At 37.6% G+C, this 20,626-nt stretch overlaps 2 protein-coding genes across 15 annotated transcripts; one reads left to right on the plus strand and one right to left on the minus strand.

Annotated features, from left to right (window-relative positions):
* Positions 1–456: 456 nt before the first annotated feature.
* LOC103988999 (uncharacterized) lies at positions 457–8,617 on the minus strand. Of its 11 annotated transcripts, none has more exons than XR_010487999.1 (11): positions 7,863–8,616; positions 7,218–7,435; positions 6,834–6,948; positions 6,126–6,215; positions 5,763–5,948; positions 5,511–5,678; positions 4,748–4,858; positions 2,008–2,090; positions 1,824–1,912; positions 808–936; positions 457–732 (listed from the first exon to the last, which is right to left on the minus strand). XR_010487999.1 is itself a non-coding variant. In XM_065113752.1 (10 exons), the coding sequence occupies exons 1-9, from the start codon at positions 8,031–8,033 to the stop codon at positions 1,852–1,854; spliced, it is 1,203 nt and encodes a 400-aa protein (XP_064969824.1). In that variant the 5' UTR covers positions 8,034–8,617; the 3' UTR covers positions 457–732; positions 1,824–1,851. The 11 variants fall into 11 exon arrangements, 4 of the variants coding, with proteins under 4 accessions (XP_064969824.1, XP_064969826.1, XP_064969825.1 ...); XR_010488000.1 differs by having other exon boundaries at positions 5,559–5,678; positions 7,863–8,614; XR_010488001.1 differs by lacking the exon at positions 2,008–2,090 and having other exon boundaries at positions 1,824–1,913.
* Positions 8,618–11,337: 2,720 nt separating this feature from the next.
* Positions 11,338–16,820, plus strand: LOC135615372 (uncharacterized). Of its 4 annotated transcripts, none has more exons than XM_065113757.1 (5): positions 11,338–11,956; positions 12,049–12,085; positions 14,564–14,724; positions 14,818–15,081; positions 15,189–16,820. In XM_065113757.1, exons 3-5 carry the CDS (start codon positions 14,571–14,573, stop codon positions 16,595–16,597), a joined length of 1,827 nt encoding a protein of 608 aa, XP_064969829.1. In that variant the 5' UTR covers positions 11,338–11,956; positions 12,049–12,085; positions 14,564–14,570; the 3' UTR covers positions 16,598–16,820. The 4 variants fall into 4 exon arrangements, with proteins under 4 accessions (XP_064969829.1, XP_064969828.1, XP_064969831.1 ...); XM_065113759.1 differs by having other exon boundaries at positions 11,341–11,486; XM_065113756.1 differs by having other exon boundaries at positions 11,338–12,085.
* Positions 16,821–20,626: the final 3,806 nt, after the last annotated feature.

A 20,626-nucleotide genomic window follows, 5' to 3' on the forward strand; every position in this document is an offset into this window, starting at 1 on the left:
ATCTATTTAGTAACGTCTTACATAAGTAATACCTCTCGGGTTATTAATTTCCTATAAATCATTTGAGGTAATAAATTTTCTTTTAATTTTAAGTAAAAATAAATCTAAAAAAATATCAAAATTATTCGGATTTAGGTGGATCAAATCACATTCAGAATTTAGGCATTTTTAGAAACAAATTGGAGATTCAAAAGAACAACACAATGAATTTGCATGTGGCGCCTTACGTGGCTGCCGCAAGCCGCCAATAAACGCATCACAAAATAATTATTATCCCTTAATCGAGATTTTGCAATGGAGGCTCGTGCTTGCCATTGGCTATTAACGTCGGCCCAACAATGGGCCGACAAGCATGCAAAATAAATAGATTTTGGTTGAGTGTTTTTATTTTCTTCCTCGCAGAGATCTGATGCAGTAGAAGGAAATACGATGATGTCAGCATACCAGCTCAATCAGTAGGTATAAAGTATAAAACTTGGATCCAGTTGGGTTCAGCATGACCATACTGGGTTTAGGATTTTGATATATGATCAGAGCTTAAATTTTGCACTAGCTATTAAACATTCAGAAATGCTCACTGCTATGCCTGCATGATTAGTGAATACATATATGCTGATAGAACAACAATAGAACATTCACTCTCATGGGAGGTACATTGCTTCAACCATCTTCCATCCTAAGCTTACGAGTTTCACCATATATATATAAATGAGATTTCTCCGAGCATGAATCCTGCCCAAAGAAGTTCCAGCTTTTGATTAGCTTTAAAGGATTTGGAGTAAAAAGAGAAAATTATCACATGCTCACTTGCACACTGGTGCTTGGGGTTTCACTTGATTGCCCAAAAGTAACAATTTGTTGGGTGTAATAGCAACATTGGAAAGGCTTGAGACTGGTAAGTATAACTAAGAAATTTGAAGACTTGTGGAATCCTTGCTGCACGGAAGAAGACAGTAATTTATGCAATAGTCATGTGATCTCTTTTACAAATTCATAATTCCTCCTACCCCACTATTCAACAAAACCAAACAATTCATAATAATGATTTCTCAATTTAATTGGACTATATCTGTTACTATGATACACAAACATCAACTGAAAGGCTTTAACTTGAAAACTATTTTTGCAAAGAAAAAAACAGAAATTTCTAATTAGATAACACTTGGGACTATCTATCTTATGTAACCTCTAATTTGATAACAGAAATCCACGTAGTGCCTTATAGAAATTGGAAATATAATACCAAGACCCAGTTAAATTGAAATACAAGATTACTTTGAGCTTATTACCAATATAGAATATAAATATATAATCTAAACCAAAATTGGTACCAAAAGGCAATCAAAGCGGCTAGAATCACCATGAAATTTAAGTAAAGAGAAAGGAGCACATACTATAGAGAGAGAATTTTGCACCAAAGTTGGAATTAGTACAAATATGTCCTCTTCAAAACCACCATAATTTGTCAACCTCAAATGACTGTATCTAAAAACTCGGCTCCCAAATGAAATATTGTTTGGAATTTAACCATAACTTGTATCTTGTGCAGATAATATGTCACAAGTGGTTTGTTGACCGCATTTCTCTTCAAACATTATACAAAGCTTTGATGAACTAATAAGAAGAAAAGCTGATTGACTATTTGCATTGTTCTACAAGCACAAGCAAAAATGCACTCCCTTGTGAATAAACATATCCACATATTACAACCTATAGTGCAGCAACTGAAGAACATCAATTAACTGAAAATTAATCATGGTATATTCTAGGAATTCTGGCTACCTAAAGACCATTCTACTTATTGACAAAATGTTAGTCATTACCTTAATTGCATAGCATTCCAGGTGCATATCAAGTCAAAACTGTGCAAGATCTGAAAGAATCAGCAAGAATGCTAATGTCCAGATTATGACCTGAAAAAGAAAAAGGATAGATGACCCTAAATAAATACCACAAACTCCATGAAGAGAAACAAAATAAAATGTTGGTTATGATTTATGAGCTTTTCCTATGAAAACTATCTTGCTCATTTGCTTTTTTCCTTGATGCCATTTGCGAGCTGGTACAATCTCATATATTTCTCTGACTGCCTGCCAAAAAAGTACATGTCTGTGGAACTAAGTTCATGTATGAACACAATTAACCATAATTACAGATGTCTAAGATTATCATACAGTAGTTGGTAGCATGTCTATTGACGGTATAAATTGAATTACATGCCAGAGTTTCTTGTGGTGGCAAACAATTAATTTAGAAGAAAATATTTATTTTGTTTATACAAATAAATCACAGTCATCTATTGTTATCAATTGTTGTATCAATTCATGTTTTATAAAAAATAAGATCGAAATATCAATTAGAGTGCATGATGGATCATGATTTTATTTATCATGTAACAATGCTGGACATTATGCCTATTTAAATTAGTTATTTTTACCTCTACTAAAATAATAGCTTTTTTTTTTTAACAACTTAAGCTTGAGCTCAAGCTATTTTTTCCTGATTTAAATTAAAACAATAGCTTGATTTTGTAACAACCTGAGTTTGAACTCGAGCTTGGCTCATTTCATAGCTCAGGCTCAAGCTCGACTAGTTTGACAAGATAAACAAACTACTAATAAGCTGAGCATGTGCTGCCCTGGATCAAGTCTAGGAGCTCGATCATCATTTTCAAGCTCGACTAGAATTTCAATCATGTCTGAATTATAACCCTATAGTCAGTGAAAGGAGAGGAGGAAAGCAAGTAGGGACAATATTTACCAAGTATTAGCATCCAAACTGCTTTTGAAAATGCTGCTCATGATAATTCACTTGTACAACCACCTCAAAGTCATTAGCCGAAGGCCAAAATAATTTATTTAGTAGTAGCACCAAAACTGCTTCATATTGCATTTTATAGATTTCATACACAATTGCATTAAGGATTTCTAGGAAATCATTGTGGTTGAAACATATATTTGTTCTTTGGGACCTCCAGTCGACTACTCAAGTCTTGAACGTCTTCGTATCTTCCTTATGAAACTTCAACTAGGATTAGGTTACTTAAGAAATTAATCATTGCATCACCTCATTTAATCAAACCACCTAATATTATATCTAGGTTCAGTACACTATTTGCTCAATCACAATCTGAACAGAAAGGGAAGGAAGATAATATCCTAAACTACATGCTTATTATACATCTGAGTACAATTGTTAAAAAAGAAACATCATCCGTACTTGAAACAGATTATCATCTCAAAAAAGATAGCTTAAATAATTGTTTCCAAGGAAGATGGACAAATTGACAGTAACAACTCAAATCTCCGCTTACAAAAGTTGTAAAACAAAGGAGAGGAATGAACAATAATGAGCTCTGCATTTTATGGAATTGTAAAGTTAACCACTGTTGAAGGCGTGCTTCTATAAAGAAAAAAGATATAAAGAGTCGATTGTTGTGTAATGTTCTGCTGATCAACATAAAGAAATTCTAGCTGAGTTTATGCTCCACAGTGGTGCTCCACTAAAGCTAGTCCAGAAAATGCAGAACTTGCTCTTTTATCCTATTTGAATATAATGCGATACTGAAAATTTGCATATGCAATATATTGTTAAACTTCTTCAATCTTATCAACTGTCTTTTTTTCCCTTAGTGACGTACCTATATAGGATGATTAAAATGGTTATTAGAACATTTACAATATAACCATTGTATGCAGACAAAAAAAATACAAAGAATACTTAAATGCAGTTTAATGAATCACATGCTCCCAATTCTAGATACTTTTCTTTGTGGTTCATAATATCTAATGACAAACCATGACCACAAGGTGTGTGTTCATGCCTATATCACGGTACCACCTACATGCAAAGAATGCAATTTCGCCTGAAACTGGTACAGGGCTTACCTCCTGATAAGCCATGTGAACCAGGCAGTAACCATGTTTCATCTTTTTTTTTTTTCTATCCCTAAAACCCCCCGCCCATCAACCCCCAAAGCCTCTCGTGACCTGCACCACACACCACAAGCTGCTCAATGCCCACCTCCCACTGTACACCGATGGTACTCCTCTTGTCCCGATCCTCGTCTGCCGCTGCCTCCTCATCCTTCTCCACAGCCATCTCCTCCTCATGTACCTCCTTTCCCTCTTCTTCTGAGCCACTTCCTCTTCTCCTCCTCCTTCACCTCCTCCTATCCTCTTGTTTTCTTCCTCAGCCTCCTCCTCCCCGGTACTGCCGGCATACCATGTGTCATTACACTGTTTAACACAGGACTCATACCAGTGTCAGCAACCAGCACTGGTCCAGTACCCAAAATTGCAATACTTGCCTACATGTCTGTTCATTATTTAGGAATATGCCGATACTAGGAATGCATGTTTATACACAATATCTAGGCATGATATAGCATGAAGCGAAATCCATGTTGCGCTCTTGGGTGCCCATGGTATAGACTTCAAAGGTTGTAAAAACTTGCAAGAGATATGTAATGTCATAGCCGTTCAGATTTATTTTTTCCATGCCAAAAGATTTTGTGGTGTGGAGATATCTGGTGCTAAGCTCAAGCCTTAAAGCTAGCAAATAAGGAAATTCAAATAACAATCATGTCAACTTTGGTAATGTACACAATTCAGATAAGACAAAACTGTGGAAGTATGAACTATGGCTGCAGTCTCAAAAGTGGACAGAGGTAGGTAAGTTTATGCAACTTTCTTAGCATACCCATAATTAGCCATAGACAAAAACACATTCAATTATTAGAAGAAACCTGGAGAGTATGAAGTTGATCAGAGTTGAGGACATTTAAAACCCCTTTGCAGCGATAGACATCCATATTAGATTTCTTCTCCCAAAGAAGATCCTCTAGCCAAGAACGAACCTGCATGAAAATAATGTCAACTAGAGGAATGCAAGACCAACCTAAAATTATCTTCATTGCATCATAATAAAAGTTGCATAAAGTAGCATTGTTTTTCGCAAAAGCATGGGTTAATCCATGATCTAGGAGGCATCTTACAGAAAAAAAAAAAAAAACTGAGACCAATATAAGCTGATACTTCTGTAGAAAACTTGTAATAGAAGTATAAAAGTCTCAAGTCTCAACTCATATATTTAGAAAAATGAATTTATTCTGTGCACTTCATCTCTGCCAAGGGCCATGGCCACCATTGATCTGATAGACATCATATCCTTTTCTTTGGAAATTTAATTATTGAAAAGCATATTATCTGTCACACATGCTGCCTTTAGTTTATGAAATAATCACACGGAACAATGCTCCATGGTTTGAATCAAATTAATCAAAGTGATTATCGATTACTCAGTTGGATCTTAAAGCATCATTGTAACCTGGTGAATTAATTGAAAACCTGGAACTACTTACCATGCATCAATAATTTGAAATATAGACATTAAAAGCTAGTTAATGTTCTATTGTCACTAAATGACACAGAAACAAGCAAAAACAGATAATATGATACTAGTGCTTGCATCCAACTGCTATTAGGGATCTTAATGGAAGTAAGAAGTACCAGAACTAAAGAAACAGGCACCCATGTTGCTGGTAAATAAGACCCTACCATATCTAAATCAACTGGTTGCTCCTCATAAATGCACAATGTGCGAAGAGTGTTATCATGACGGCTTCTGCTAAATGTAGATTTACTGTCTTCTAAAAGTTTCTCCAGATGAGCTATATTCTGATATAAATATACAAAAACACCTTAATCAAGTTTGTCCTGAGTCACAGATTCAATTGGGATACATAGCATTCATCTTCAAACCTTAGCACCATAGGCCTGCCGATCCAAAATTTTACACAGATCAACTTGGCAACGAACACTATGTATGACAGTGGCAAGTGAGTTGATATCATAGATCTTCTTTTCCAGTTCTTCCAATATGGATGAAGTATCAAGCCCATAACCCTCTTGCAAGACCAAATCAACTTTGTTTAAAATCACGACATCCTACATTGAAGAGAAGGGAAATTAATGAAATTCAAGATAACAATTTTTGCATTTCCTTCTTCAAATTAATTCAATTCACAAGTGAAAGAAAAGAAGAAACACCATACATGTAGCAGTCCAAAGAATACGGAAATAAATGACAAATTAAAATTGCAACTGAGTAAGCAGAGGAAATACAGCGAATGCTATCTGAAGGAATGCTTCAGGAAAGAAAGAAGACTTAAGATGCTCCTCAAGCTGTCGTTGTAAGTTTTTGGCATCCACAACCTATTTGGGGAGGCAACAGAAAAGTCGTAAATGAGTGCAATAAGTAGGAAAATAGAGTAGCATTAAACAAGTTTTACAGACTAGGAAACCTCAGATATTTGACAGGAGGATTACTTAGATAAGAATAGTTTCCATTCTGGTTTACTCAAGAGAAGAAGTTGAAGAACTTCATGGACAAATGTATATATCTGAGATAACCAGTAAAGAAAGACCAAAAGTTCCAGAAGTATATGAATATTGAATTATATTATTGTATACCATCTTGCAAAAGAAAAGTTGTTTAACATAACTTTCATAGTAACCAAGCACAATAGACAGTAGACACCACTTATGCGCATCATACTTTGACTTGTATATGACAGATAGCAGAAATTCTATCAACTCGACCGACATGGGAAATCATCAGAACAGTGAACATAAATAAACATCAAAGCACATAAAATACATACTGCAGTAAGATGCGATTACCTATTGTCGCATGGTAATCAAGTAGGGGATAAGCAGAACAAACTAGTATATCAATACAATCAATCTGACATCAATTACAAACACAAAACAGACCCTCGTTTCATTTTCCAAAGAGAAAAGTAACTGGTTATATGAAATAAGAAAACTCACTGTGATTATAGAATCAAGAGTAATTTCTGACTCCAGCTGATCATCCAGCCAAAGAACAGAGGCAAGGGGAGCAGGATCAGCCAGTCCAGTTGTCTCCAACAATATATGATCGAGTCTGAGGCAGGAAAACAAAAAAATTACAATATAATATATGTACCTCATGTCTTGAAGAAGGATGGGAAGAAAGAATTAATTGTTTCCACATTTCCCCTTTTTTTTCTTCCTTACACCTCAAAAATCAGATAGGCAAGCTCAGTAGCAGAGACATCCAAAAAAAACAGTACCTGGGAAAATTTTACCAACAAGGCATCCCTATTGATCTATTACACAACATTACTAACAAATGTAGAACAGGTTGTAGCATGATGGCCCATGAAGTCTAACCTTTCTTTCCGCTGAACAAGCTGCTCCAGAGCTTGTACAAGGCTGTGCTTAACGGTGCAACAAACACAGCCATTGGCCAACTCCACCCATTCCTCCACAAGCGCACCACCTTCACCCTCATTGATCATCGCCCTCTCTACTCCTATCTCCTCTCCAAACTCATTCAATATCACGGCAATCTTCTTTCCATGTTGCGCATTCAGGATGTAATTAACTAACTGGAAATTCAGAATACAAGCAGCTTTATAATCTGTTCCCTATGTTTAGGCATAAACTTGCTAATAATAATTTTCAGCATACTTTTAGAAATAAAATGGGCATCTAGATGAATTCTCGGACTGCAAATATCAAACTCTTGATGTGCGATTACTAGTTTCAGTAACTGTACAGAATCGAACAAAAGCGAGCAGGGAGGCGAAGACAACTTCCTGGTTTCCAAACTACAAATGTGAAAGCCATGAAAGAGTCCATAAATCATCCAACTAGATTAATTCATTTCTTTGCCCATATAGACTTTTCTTCTTAGAAACAAAAGGGAGAAAATATTACATGGCACAACCCTAATTAACCAAGAAATCTTAGCAAGCTGAAGTCGGAATAATCAATCTATGAATTACTTTGGCGATGGAAGGACATAAGACGGACCGTGGATTTGCCGGCGCCGAGGTACCCAGTGATGACAGTGACTCCGACCGGAGATTCCTCCGAGGTTCCCCGCTGTACATTTTGGGAACGGTAGGAACGTTCCGGAGGATTACTCTCGGGTTCTTTTCCAATTCGGACGGCGAGAGGCGGGGCGTCGTCGTCGTTCTCCATGGCTGAAGCAGCGGAGCGTGGTGTTTACGATATCTCGGCGATCGAAGTAGCTAGAGGGAGAAGGGCAAGGAAGGCGGCTCCCGAGGAATTATACAAGGTATTGCAAATCACCGGCAAATCAAAATCGGACGGCTAGAATCTCTGGGCCACCACCCTCCCAGATAACCACATGGCTCCTTTAAGAGCAATCCATACTATGCCCCATATATTCGTACCGCCGAATCTACCAAAAGGCCAGCAGCGGGACCGACCATCAATCAGCACCAGAAGAGAACGGTGCGGTGGTAGACGGGTGGGTAGAAGGATTATTCGTGCCTCCTTTTGATAACTTATACTAATTACCAAACCAATCATTTTCGAGGTTAGAAGCCATGCTTTATTCTAAAATATCCGTCATTAATTTTTATCTTGGACTGATCCTTTTTTATCACTTGATAAAAACATCCTTGCGCTGCATCAGTCAACCACGGCGAGTGGCGCCACGTGTCGCCTTCGCCCCAACTCCCATCGCGAGCGGCGTCGCCCGTCGCCTCCCACCCCTCCTCCCTTCCCGTTTACCCTTCCCTCCCCCCTTTCTCCTCCTGGCCTCCTCCTCCCCCCTCCCCCCCCCCCCCCCCCGCCCCTCTCCCGCCGCCCTAGACTCCCATCGTGAAGACAACACGAAGAGTCGGCTACGCATCGTCGTCGTCGACGCAGTTAGCACCTTAGTCGCACTGCTCTCTCACCCAGACCCCCGGCTCTAGGAGCACAGCGTCATCCCCATGTTGGACCGCTCCCTCTGCGACGGGAGCAAGACCCTGATCATCGCTGTCGAGGGGATCCGCCCCCTCGTTCGCGCCCTCTGCACCGGTACCTAGTCGCCCGCGAGAACGTCGCCTGCGTCCTCCCCCAGCTCGACGACCTCCGCACCGTCATCAGATGCTCCGACGCCATCCCTCCCCTGGTGGCCTTCCTCGAGTCTAGTGGGTCCCGCGCGAAGAAGGACGTCGCCGCCACACTTTTCGGCATTCTTGCCTCCTGAGGAGGAGGGAGGAGGGAGGAGGCGACGAGCTTGCGTGAGAGCAGGGGGCGGAGGCGACGGGACGGGACGGGTGGTGCTGCACAGAGGGAAGGGATGGGGGAGGAGGAGACAACGGAGAGCACCGCTCACGGTAGAAGTAGGAGCGGAGGCGATGGGTGGGCGGTGCTGCATATAGGGAAGGGAGGGGCAGGAGAAGGCGGAGGAGAATGAGGAAGGGAAGGAAAGGGGGAAAGGAGGAGGGGGAGGTGGCGACGGGGTCTCGCGGTGGATTGCAATTTGTCTCCATTTTTTTTTTTTTTTGTTCTCTCCTCTCCTCTCCTGTTTCCGGGCTTCCTTAACCCTTTCTAGTCTTCCCTATAAAAAACCCTCGCGCGTTTGCTGGGAGCTGACGACACATGTAATGGAATCCCGATTCGTATTTCCCTCAACTCTGTAGCTCTAGGGTTTTTTTTACCTTGTTTTGCCGTTGGTGATATGATAGAGATATACATGAAAATTTAATATTTGAGGATTAATTATAAATTTGAATAGTTATTTGATTACGTGATTTGAATACATGATCGAAACTAATCTTTTTTTAAAAATTTATATAAATATTTGTCTCAAATAAATGTATTGTCTCGAGCAAAAAATTTCTCTTCCTTGTTGTCAACAATCTATCGTTGGTATACCAACGATAACATATGTTGATCTGTCGTCAATTAGCAAACTTCTAAGTCATTGCAATTATTGTATTGCTTCTCCTTATAGCTATTCTTGACCGTGTCAAACTCCAATCGCTATCGCTACTGATTTCCTATTCTGCCAAGCGATCTTCGTTGATCCTCAACGAAGCCTCTCTCTTCTCCCCTCACCAACGAAACGATCTGTGCTGCCCTTAATCCACCTCGAGAAGGTCATTGGCTTATTAACCGTAATTCCTCACTACTACTAGATAAAAATTATAAACAATAAGATAATAAATAATAGATAATATATAAATTATATGTTACACATTATTTGTAATACAAATATATAATAATTCTTTATATTCAAATGATTTTTTAAGTAATTCATATATAGAATTTCATGTGGTAGGAACATGCCTAAAAAATCTTTTGGATCTTTTACTGTTTAGTTTATAAAATCTAGCCCAATTATTTATCGATGACCCCACACACGAATGAAAAAAAAAAAAAAAGACTCAATTTAAGAACTCTAAAATTTCAATCAAGAAAGGAAAAGTATTGAAAGAAAATTCAATCGAGAAATAAGCATGATCAATAGAACAAGTAAAGATTGAGAGACAAATCAATTTTATACGGGTTCAATCTTTTTAACCTATGGCCACCAACATTTACTGCTAATTTTTCTTTCAAGATTAACAATCCTTCACAACATTCTCATTTTCAAAGCTGACGAAAAAATCTTTACACTTGATTATTTTTAAGAATCACGTACATTTTAAATTTAGTAACTCGACTAGAAACTCAAGAAGATAAAACTCAAACAAAGCTTGATTTTAATATTTTAAAAGCTCAAGAATTATTATCTCTCAACCCCCAAAGACCTCCAACAAAAGCCAGAGAAGTTTCCAACAATCAAAGTCCCTCGTCAAAACTTTATCTAACTGTTGTGAGAAGTCTCAAACCTTCGTAAGAGATTCCAATAGTAAAAAAAAAAACTGATAACAATACTCAACCTGTCGAGAGTATTAAGATAATATTCAAAAACAACATACATTCTTATAGATGTCTTTTTTAATCGTTTTTTTTTTTGTTTCTTTAGCCCTTATAATTAATACTTTTATTTTACAAATAATAAATAATATATGTTATTTTTAAATTATATATTTTTTAGCGATATTTTTTTTCTCCATTAAAACTTTTATATGAGAGGTGATATCAGATTAATGGCTTGTTGATTGACTCATTGTGATCACTGAGCTGGCAGGGAATCACAGTAGTAGTTTGACGTTCAACTGCTGTTACTGTGTTTTCTTGTCCATGCAGCTCTGTTTACGCCTACGTGGCCGCATAGATATAATAAATCTATTTATAAGCATCCCACCTCCCTCTGTATATAAATAATTCTACCAATCCGACAAAAAGCAAGCAAGCAGCTTAGTGTCGTCGATATGCCGCAATACCCGAAAATAAAGAGCTTTTATTTAACGATCAATTAATGAGCTCTTTTAATTGCCATTCCCGTGCTCCCGCAAAATACGAGGAGGGTAGTTTAGTAAACTCCATCGTCTTAAGACGCGCTTAATAGACGCGCACCCACACACGATAGAAAATAATAATAATAACAACAAAAAAAACGTGACGGACGCGAGCAGTTTGCCCTCTTTTGGTCCTCGCCGCCAAATTCACTGATTCCCCTCCGATTACTCCGTCAAATCTCTTAACCCAATCCCGTGCTGATCCGGCCTCGTCCTCCGCTTCCGATTGGTACCCCACTCGCCTTCCTTTGAAGTGCATGACGGCTTCTAGGGTTAGGGTTTCCGTGCCTCGATTTCGATCCCCATCTCCGGATCTTGTTTCATCAATACGTTCTTCGATCGGCCTGCTGCCTTCGCCGTAGCTCGATTGATCCCGATTCGCTCGTTGGTAGGTAGATCGAAATCGAATCTAGGGTTAGGGTTTGATTCGGGTTCTGGATCCGCTAGGTTGCTGAGACCCGTTTCCTACATCTTTTCTTCCATAATCTTCGTCTGCATTTTGCCGCGTTCCCCTCTTTCAATCTATTGTTATCTTTTGTGAAGCCGGAATCTCCCCGATTCCGCCTGTTTCTCCGGGGGTGGGGCATATCACGACCATCTATCGAATCAATCGATAGGTCTTATTTCCGGAAGAAATTAGGACCTAGGATTTGCATTTTTTTTTTTATCACTTTGAATTCTGGGAGTTTCAGCTTGTTGGTAGGTTAATATATATTTTTCTTCTTGTTTTTCTCAAATTTCTTTAAATCTGTGTTATATAGCAACCTAAATTTTGTTGATTGATGTCCCAGGGCACACTAGTTCTTTTTGGTGGATTACTCCTTAAAGGTAAATAGCAGTCACGAAATGCAGCAACCTGTGTTTAGTTTTATGTCATTCTTAGCTAAATTAGATTTACATTTTTGTCCTAAACAAGTTACTTACGTTATTGAAAGAATAGTTAAATTAGATGCAGCAACTTGGTCTTCACATTTCATAATGTTGACAATTTGGAAATGGCTTTCACTAGTATTACATGTCTAAACACTTGAATTATTTGAATGAAGGTTTGCCTGTTCTGTTTGCTATTAGGTTACTTATACGAGAGAACAATTTACTGGAATGTAAAACTCTGGTTTTTGCCCATTGTTATCCAATTACTTCTATGGATTTAGATACTGGTACTGGAATCCTTGCTAAAATCTTCTTGTACTGGTATCTATCAGGTAATACAGTATGGTTCGATGTGTACTGCCGAAAAGATTTAAAATATATGAGATATCTGTAATTTATTGGTGTGATCGATGCATGTCCTTTCCGATATGGGTTTCGACTGGTCAAATGAGTATATAGTGTTACAATTGCCTCCTTGTTTTTTCAAGCAAAAATGGCCTTGTTGGTATCAAGTGTTGTCCTATGGATGGAAGTCTCTATGCTGATTTGCTTGATCATAGTGTTGGGAACATTGAATTAAATGACCAATGCAGCAATCAATTTTTTCATTTACAAGACAGTTGTTAAATTGTAGTGGTATATGATTAACATATGGTAGTGCCAATGAACTTGTACAGGACATACATTATCATTGTTTGTGAAATAGGCTATAATTAAGCTGATACAGTATTTAATCCATCACCTTTCTTTCTGTAAATGCATAATGCTGAATGCCCATGCCTTCTATCAGGATGATTGCTGCCAATGAAAAGAAATCTAATTGTCTACACAGGAAAAATTCTGCAGCACACAAATGCAAAATGAAAACATAAAATATGAACTGGATTGCCAATGCTTTTCATTTTGGCTATTTATTGGAGGAGTCTTTTTGTGTTAAGCTCATTACATTTTGGCTATTTATGGATAATTTATTATATAAGGATATTTGTTGTTGTGGTCTTTGGGTTGCTCCTTCATTGTTTCTTCCTGGGGCATTTTGGTGCTGAAGATGTATTTTCTTAATATGAAAAGCTTGTTCTTGATATTTCATTATTTCTCATTGATGGCTTCATTTTTCCTGTTGTTTGTAAATGTAAATTCACTGTCTCTATGCACTTAATTTGCTTGCTTTAGCTTTGGTTGGATGGTAGTTCTCTTTCTGGCTATTTGAGCATTGGTGACCGTGAAAGACAAATTGCTGGCATGTTCTTTTCTACATTTCGCCTTCATGACAGATGTGAGCATTTTTTTCTTCTGTAATCCAACACTGCAAAGTTGTTCAGGTGGATGATGGAGGGAAATTTAGGAAAATTTAATCGTTGCAAAGATTGGTAAATTTTGATGGTGTATAGTATGGGTACTTTTAGGACAAGGAGATCTTTTTCAAAAACCATAGCCATAGACCTAAAACTCCAACTATCGTAGTGCTCTCGAAGGACTTGCTGGTGTCATGCGATCTTTTGACAGAGTAAGGCGTGCTTAAATTTGATGCCGAATGATGAATTTGTTATTAATTGGAATTTTCTTGTGCTACTGAGACTTGACATGTGACACCTTATAAGTTTTCAGAACTTGATGAATAAGATAATTTAAAGTGTCAGGCATGTAATATTTTAAGAAACCATGTGTAATACTATAAGGAACCATTTGTTTTATATATTCACAGTATAAGCAGACATTATCACTAAGAAGTTGAGAATTACAGTGTCATAAATCTAGAAGTGGAACAGTGTGGATATCTGGATGAATTGATCAGGAGTCTTTAATATGCCTCTGGATGTTATTTTTTGGTTATGTCTGGATGCTGACTAAGACCTTTAAGTAGGAAACATGATTGATTGTTTGTTGGATTTATATAGTCAAAAAGATCATTGCTTGTTTCTTAGTTATTGATAACATATACTATCATCCCTATAGTCTTTTTTTTTTCGAATTTGCCAGAGTTTCATGCCTACTTCTGATTACTAGACTGGTACACACTGGACTTTGACCAGATGTGTTTTTGGGTAAGTCTTTGTTGTTTAATTGCTGCTGATGGACTTAATTATAAGAATCAGGTCATTCTTTTGATCTACAAGATTTTGTTCTCCTACATTAGAATTAGTCATTGAACCTTGTTACAGTATGTTTTGCTTGTATGTTTTTTTTTTCACTTTTTTATCTGGTTCAGTTTGTATGGAACAGTCATCGAGTGAGATGTTCCAAGTTATTCATGAGGTTCTTTGTCAATGTCCAAATTTACCCTCCTTTTGGAATATATAAAAATGTTTCTCCATGTTTTTATCATTCGGGGGCATTTAACATTTGTTTTTTATTTTCATAGAAATTGTTGTTCTCCTAAGTTGTTTTAGTTGTTGGCACCTTTTAGACTTACTTTGCTTGTTACTTTTGTAGGTTAAATATGGTGTTCAACCAAAATGGACAGCCATTTTCTGGTCACATGTCTGACCAATTTGCTTATGAACATGAAAGACATCTGGCTTATGATGATCAACTTTCACCATTTGCTGAAGATTCTGCATGTGAGGCTATCCCTTCAAAATCACAATCTTCTGGTAACTAAAGGGAACACTTAGTATGCAAGTTACAGGGAGTAATTAGCCTAGATCTCCTTATGTTTTTTTTTTTGTTCTTTCCCTGATGTAAAGATGAAGAGCAGAAGGGTTTCTCCAACTGCCACAAAGATTTTGAGAATGTGACTGCTGATCCTCCCTATGACAACCTTCATAGTGATCTCAATGGCAATCCTAGCTTTTCATGGATGGTGGTCAACAACAGTGAAGTCATTTGGTCAGAAAATGGCAAAAGGTTGTTTTGTGATGACGAAACTTGCCTATATGCAAGGAAGCATTCAAAGCAATTGGGTTCATTTGAAGACAACTGCTTCCCTGCCTTTGAGAAACCACCTTTAGGTAATCTGAATATTGAACTATATTCTTGCTTTAATCAGATAATATATAAGATTCTGAAGCAAGATATTAAAATATTCTGACCTTTTTATGAAAAAATGTGTTTTTAGCTGCTGCTGCTGCTGAGGACTTGAAAGATACAAGAATCTCTGTTGCTGTGGATGCTATTAATCAGGCAACTACCCGCCATTGTGTTGCACAGGGTACTAGCAGAGAAGCTGGTTTGGACACTGCTCGAGAACCTTCCCATCATAGTTATATGGGTAATATCCATCAAGCAGTTGAATTTGATCAAGTTGAAGAGATCTGTTCACCTGTTTTTGATTACTTCAAAAGGAAACATGTTGCTATTGGAGTGAATCATCAGGTTGATATTCCAGAGTGGAGATCTAATAACCATATTGGGGATTATGAGGATTTTGCTTCCACATTGCCTTCCGAGACAACTCCACCGTCATCAAATCATGTAGTTGATGAAGTTGAAAGTGATAGATGGGTCGGGACATGCGCAATGCCATTACCTGAATCTGCTTTATTGGCTTCAAATGTTTTAGTCTTGCAATGCAAGGACTGCGGATGCCCAGATGAGGGTTCAATAAGATGTGTGAGGCAGCACGTGATGGAAACAAGAGAAAAGCTGAAGAAACAGTTAGGTCAGGACAAGTTTATAGAGTTGGGTTTTGGCGATATGGGTGAGGTTGTAGCTCAAAAATGGACCGAAGAGGAGGAACAGTTATTCCATGAAATTGTGTTGTCAAATCCTGCATCATTGGGCAAAAACTTTTGGGATAAACTGCCTCAGGTGTTTCCAACTAGAAGTAGTAAAGAACTAGTAAGTTACTACTTCAATGTTTTCATGCTTCAGAAAAGAGCTAAACAGAATAGGTTGGACCCCCTGCATGTAGACAGTGATGATGATGAATGGCAAGAAAGTCATCATGGTGAATTTGCAACGGGAGAAGATGAAGATTCTGTAGTGGAGTCTCCTCTGGAAGATGAAGATGAAGATGAAGATGATGATGATGCTGGTGAGGAAGATGAAACCGAGGAGGAAGAAATATCTGAAACAGCTGATGACATAGAGAATTGTGATTTTTATGCCCTCGCTAGGAACAATGAAAAAGGGACCTGTGGTGCTGTGAAAGGGTGCATTTCTAGTCAGACAAACCTTATCTCTAACATGCAGTTCACAGAAAGCAGTCTGTATAATTGTACAGAGGAGCAAGACATTCAAGATGATTCATGCACATCCTTTGAGGGCCAGCATAATGGGTCTGATTCCTGTGATCCTCTCGGTTTCTTTGACCTTCAACATGGTTTGAATGCGGATCATGATTTCTGCAAAGAATACCAGAATGATAGTTTAAGTCGGTTAACAGATGATGGGTTCTATGATGGCCACTGTGATCCAAAAGCATGGGACATGAGTTATAGCTGTGGGGCAGAAAAAGATGATTTCTTATCAACAAATAACCTGATAGAGGAGGTGTTTGGAAAAGAACCCGGCGACGCCAAATGAAGAGAAAGGCAGTTATGGTTAATGCCAATATGACTAGTCTTGGATATTTTTTTTCCTTTTTCCTTGCTTTACCGTGTATCGCCCACTATGATTGATATCCCAATTGAGTAAATTCTTATGACTCCCACTTGGTCTAGGATAGGGATTGCTGGTCGGACAGTGTAGCCTTTCCACCTTTCCTTTGTTATTAGATCGCCGTCTTGTAAAGAAAAGTGTTTAATAATGGAGGAGTAATGGAGGAGTGAAACCTCCTCTACCCTCTGGGAGAACCGTTCAGAGGGGGGGGGGGGGGGGGGGGGGGAAAAGCAAATTGAAACCTCGCCAAATTTAATTCTTAAGATTTAATATCTATCTAGTAGTAAGCAGTGTTCAGAACTGTTTCTCGTTATTTTATGTGAGTTCTTTTCCGTAAATATCTTCTGGGTTCTTTGGTCGTTTCATGTCTGCCTTCCCTCCAGATTTCGATTGCAGAGATTCCTATTATTATCTCTTGGTAGCAGATATTTCAATGTCCAAGCGGGGTAGGTTCAGACCCCTAAAAACTCGATCCATGGAAATGGTGAGATCAATAAAAGATTGGACCGATGTCGACTTACGCACGTGCCTATATTTGGTTGTCACACGTGGGTGTGAAGCTTTGGAGGCAACAGTTGTCAGTCCGTCAATGCAATATTAATTCAAGCACCGCAGAAGTCAACGTTTGACAGGTGGGGGATGTCTTCCCGGAGGCTCCACATTTGAAGTAGTCAACGTCAGCGTTGACCTCGAAAGGCCGAATGGATGCCCACCTGTTTAATGATGCACTAGTTTGCGTTGATAAAGTCAACTGCTAGAAACAAAGGCCCACCGGCGAGATATAATCCTCGATGCCAATTAGACGATTTATTAGGAAGAACTTATGAATATTAGTTAACAACATAATTTTATTCCTTAAAAATTTTCAAATGATGTCCCGTTTTGATTGATTTTCCGATTTATTTTTCTTTGATAATATATATATATGAATTTTTTTATTATTTATCAATCTTAATTTAAACAAAAACCTAAAAACTTATATGTATATATATATCTTTCTAACGTTGGCTATCATCTATAGGTATCGCCTTCGAAGCTCTAACAAAAAATTCGCACCTTTTAGGAATATTAAGAACACTTTTTATGTATTTTATATTTATATATTTTAAAAATAGAAATTATCTATTAACAATCATGGTTAATGGTGATTTACTTGAGTTATAGTTATACGAACACCAAGTTTAGTTAATAGTCAGAAGGAGATTTCCCAGCTCTGCACAGAGCAAGAAGAAGAAAACTCTCCAATCTGTATGTAGGTGAAGCTGCACAAGCACATTAAACCTCATGCTCTGCCTTGCCTGGAAATGCACGGGTGCAACCAAGAAGGAGGGGCCGCACACGTCCTGCCGGGCCTCATTGAGACATACTGCTCGAGTATCATCTCTGTGCTAGAAACACACCTGAACGAAGACTAGTTGTCGTTTCCTTGGGAAGCTTGGAGACTTTTGTTCCCGCTAATGGTAGATCTGGTGGCATCCTCGTGGCCTGAAAAGCCGCGTCGTTCAAAGCTGTCGCTGTCGCTGTCGCTGTGGATAAAAACCCGTAAAGCCTTGATCTCTTAGTTGAGGCTCCAGGTATGCCCCCCTTTCCTCTTCTCCCTACACAAGATATGCTAGCACTTCTCCGCTGGTTCACCGTAGTCTTTGGAACTTGTTTTCAGATGCTGATGAGCGGTGACTCTAATATCATATTGCCTGCAAGTTTGGAGGCAGACCCTTCCACCTTTCTCGGACATCAACATTCAAAATTTTCATTTTTAGCAATGGCCTCATCTATCTAGGTTTAATAATCGATTTGGAACTTCAAGGGTGGTGTTGGCTAGATTGGGCAAAGCCCACGGTAATCAAAACTGGGTTTTCTTTTCTTTCTTTTTTTTGACAAAAATTACTCTTCTGTATCTTGCTTGATCAGTTTCACATCATGCATCACTTCTCATTGGTGTTTCTTATATTGTGAATGATGAACCTAAAACAAAGATTCTTACGTTTGAGACATATTGGTTGAAATACCAAGAGGTTAGGGATATTATCTGTTCCTTCTGGAGGAACATTGGGGGATCATACAACCTGCTTGTGGACTTGCATGTCAAAGTTGTTTTACACCTATCAACCTCTCCCAAAGACTATTGCTAACACTGACAAGAAATTTCAGGTGTATTGACTACTGAAAATGTTCGGTCCAGCTCATACGTGGCTTAGAGAGCTCAAATCAAAAAAAAGAAAAGAAAAGAAAAATGAGGCATACAGTTGAGGGCAAGGTGAGCGATTAAAGAATTAAACGATTAGAGACGTTTTTAATTTTGGCCCAGGAGAATCCTTACAGTAAATTCTATATAATTCTAACGTGTTAATCTACAGTTTACCCTTTCTGAGATATTTTTCTATAATACCTATTTTGTGAGACCTAAAATTCTCGAAGATATGATCCTCGAAGATCTATTATAAACTTGTTATCTTACTATTGATAGTGGAAGTTTGAGGTGGACTACGGTCCTGTGATTTTTCCCACATTAAATTTTTCACATTAAAATTTTGGTCTTATGATTGATTTATTACTCTAATGTTTATGTTGCTCTCGTTGATATTTGATATTAAGTTGATATTTTGAAGAGAAACCTTTTTTTGATACACAAAGAGGGAAAATAATTATTTCGCTTTAATATGTTTTTCCCAACAAGTGGTATTAGAGTCAGGTTATTTGGTGCTAGTTTTTTCTTGTGTGATTGAAATGGAGTAGTCAAATGGTATGATTAAATTGAACTCATCAAATTATTCTACTTGTAGATGTATGATGAAAGATTTATTTTATTGTAAAGATTTATATAAGCATATCAAGGTTAAAGATAAACTTCTACTATGGACGATGAGGAATGAGAAGTTCAATATAGAAAACTGTTGCCTATATTAGAAGATGGATGAATATAAACTTAAATAAGCATATTTCTGATGAAATGAGAGTTGATGTTGTTTGGCAAAGGTTAGAAAACCTCTTTATGAAAAAGACAATGAGAAATAAAATTTCTCTCCTCGGAAGGTTTGTAAATTTGAATTATAAAGATGATGATAATATTGTTAAGCACATAAGCCTATTTCAGAGTCTTGCAAATAAGCTGGTTGCTATGAAAATGAATATAGATAATGAGATGCAAGAATTATTATTTCTTAGCTCTTTACCAAAAAGTTGGGAAACGTATGTGGTGACAATTTGTAACTCTATGCTAGAGGGGACTCTAACTATAGATATGATTAAAGACAGTTTGCTAAATAAAGATGTTAGAAGAAAAGAATATGGTGAATCTTCTTCTGGGGCATTTGTTACTAAAAAATAAGAAAAACGTGAAAGAAGTCATAGTAGAAATCCACATGGTTATAGAGAAAGATCTAAGTCTAGAAGAGATATTAAATGTTTTCACTGTAATAAAGCAGGTCACATGAAGAAAGAGTATAGGTTTTGAAAGCAAGAATAGAATGAAAGGAAGAAAACTAAGAAAGAGACCAATACAATTACTACTTAAGGTGATATCATTATTATTTGTGATGACGGTTGTGTTAGTTTTGTAGTTTAGGACTAGATAATTGACTCTGGTGCTTTATTTTATGTTACTTCTCATGGTGATTTCTTCAGGTCTTACACTACTGGTGATTTTGGTAATATCAGAATGGAAAACAGTGGTACATCTAAGATTGTGTGTATTGGAGATATTTACTTGGAGACCAGTATTGGGAGCAAATTGATACTCAAAGATGTCAGACATGTTTCAGATATTCGTCTTAACTTGATTTCTACAAGCTAACTTAATATCTACAGGCAAACTTGATGACACATTATTTTCGTGAAAGTAAATGAAAACTCATTAAAGGTTCTCTAATTGTAGCAAGAAGAAAGAAGCTTAACTCTTTTTATATCATGGAAGCTAAGTTATACAAAGGAGAGATTAATGCAATTCATAAGGGT

Source organism: Musa acuminata, chromosome BXJ2-6, assembly GCF_036884655.1.
Source record: "Musa acuminata AAA Group cultivar baxijiao chromosome BXJ2-6, Cavendish_Baxijiao_AAA, whole genome shotgun sequence".
Lineage (NCBI taxonomy): Eukaryota > Viridiplantae > Streptophyta > Magnoliopsida > Zingiberales > Musaceae > Musa > Musa acuminata.

Excerpts from the sequence above, each read along its gene's own strand:
- LOC103988999 (XM_065113752.1), bottom strand. The coding sequence starts at position 8,033 with ATGGAGAACGACGACGACGCCCCGCCTCTCGCCGTCCGAATTGGAAAA. Across the intron at positions 6,216-6,833 it reads CTCTTGATTCTATAATCACA|GTTGTGGATGCCAAAAACTT; the intron begins GTGAGTTTTCTT and ends CTCCCCAAATAG. Across the intron at positions 2,091-4,747 it reads ATCAACTTCATACTCTCCAG|GCAGTCAGAGAAATATATGA; the intron begins GTTTCTTCTAAT and ends CTTTTTTGGCAG.
- LOC135615372 (XM_065113756.1), top strand. The coding sequence starts at position 14,571 with ATGGTGTTCAACCAAAATGGACAGCCATTTTCTGGTCACATGTCTGAC. Across the intron at positions 14,725-14,817 it reads TTCAAAATCACAATCTTCTG|ATGAAGAGCAGAAGGGTTTC; the intron begins GTAACTAAAGGG and ends CCTGATGTAAAG. Across the intron at positions 15,082-15,188 it reads CTTTGAGAAACCACCTTTAG|CTGCTGCTGCTGCTGAGGAC; the intron begins GTAATCTGAATA and ends ATGTGTTTTTAG.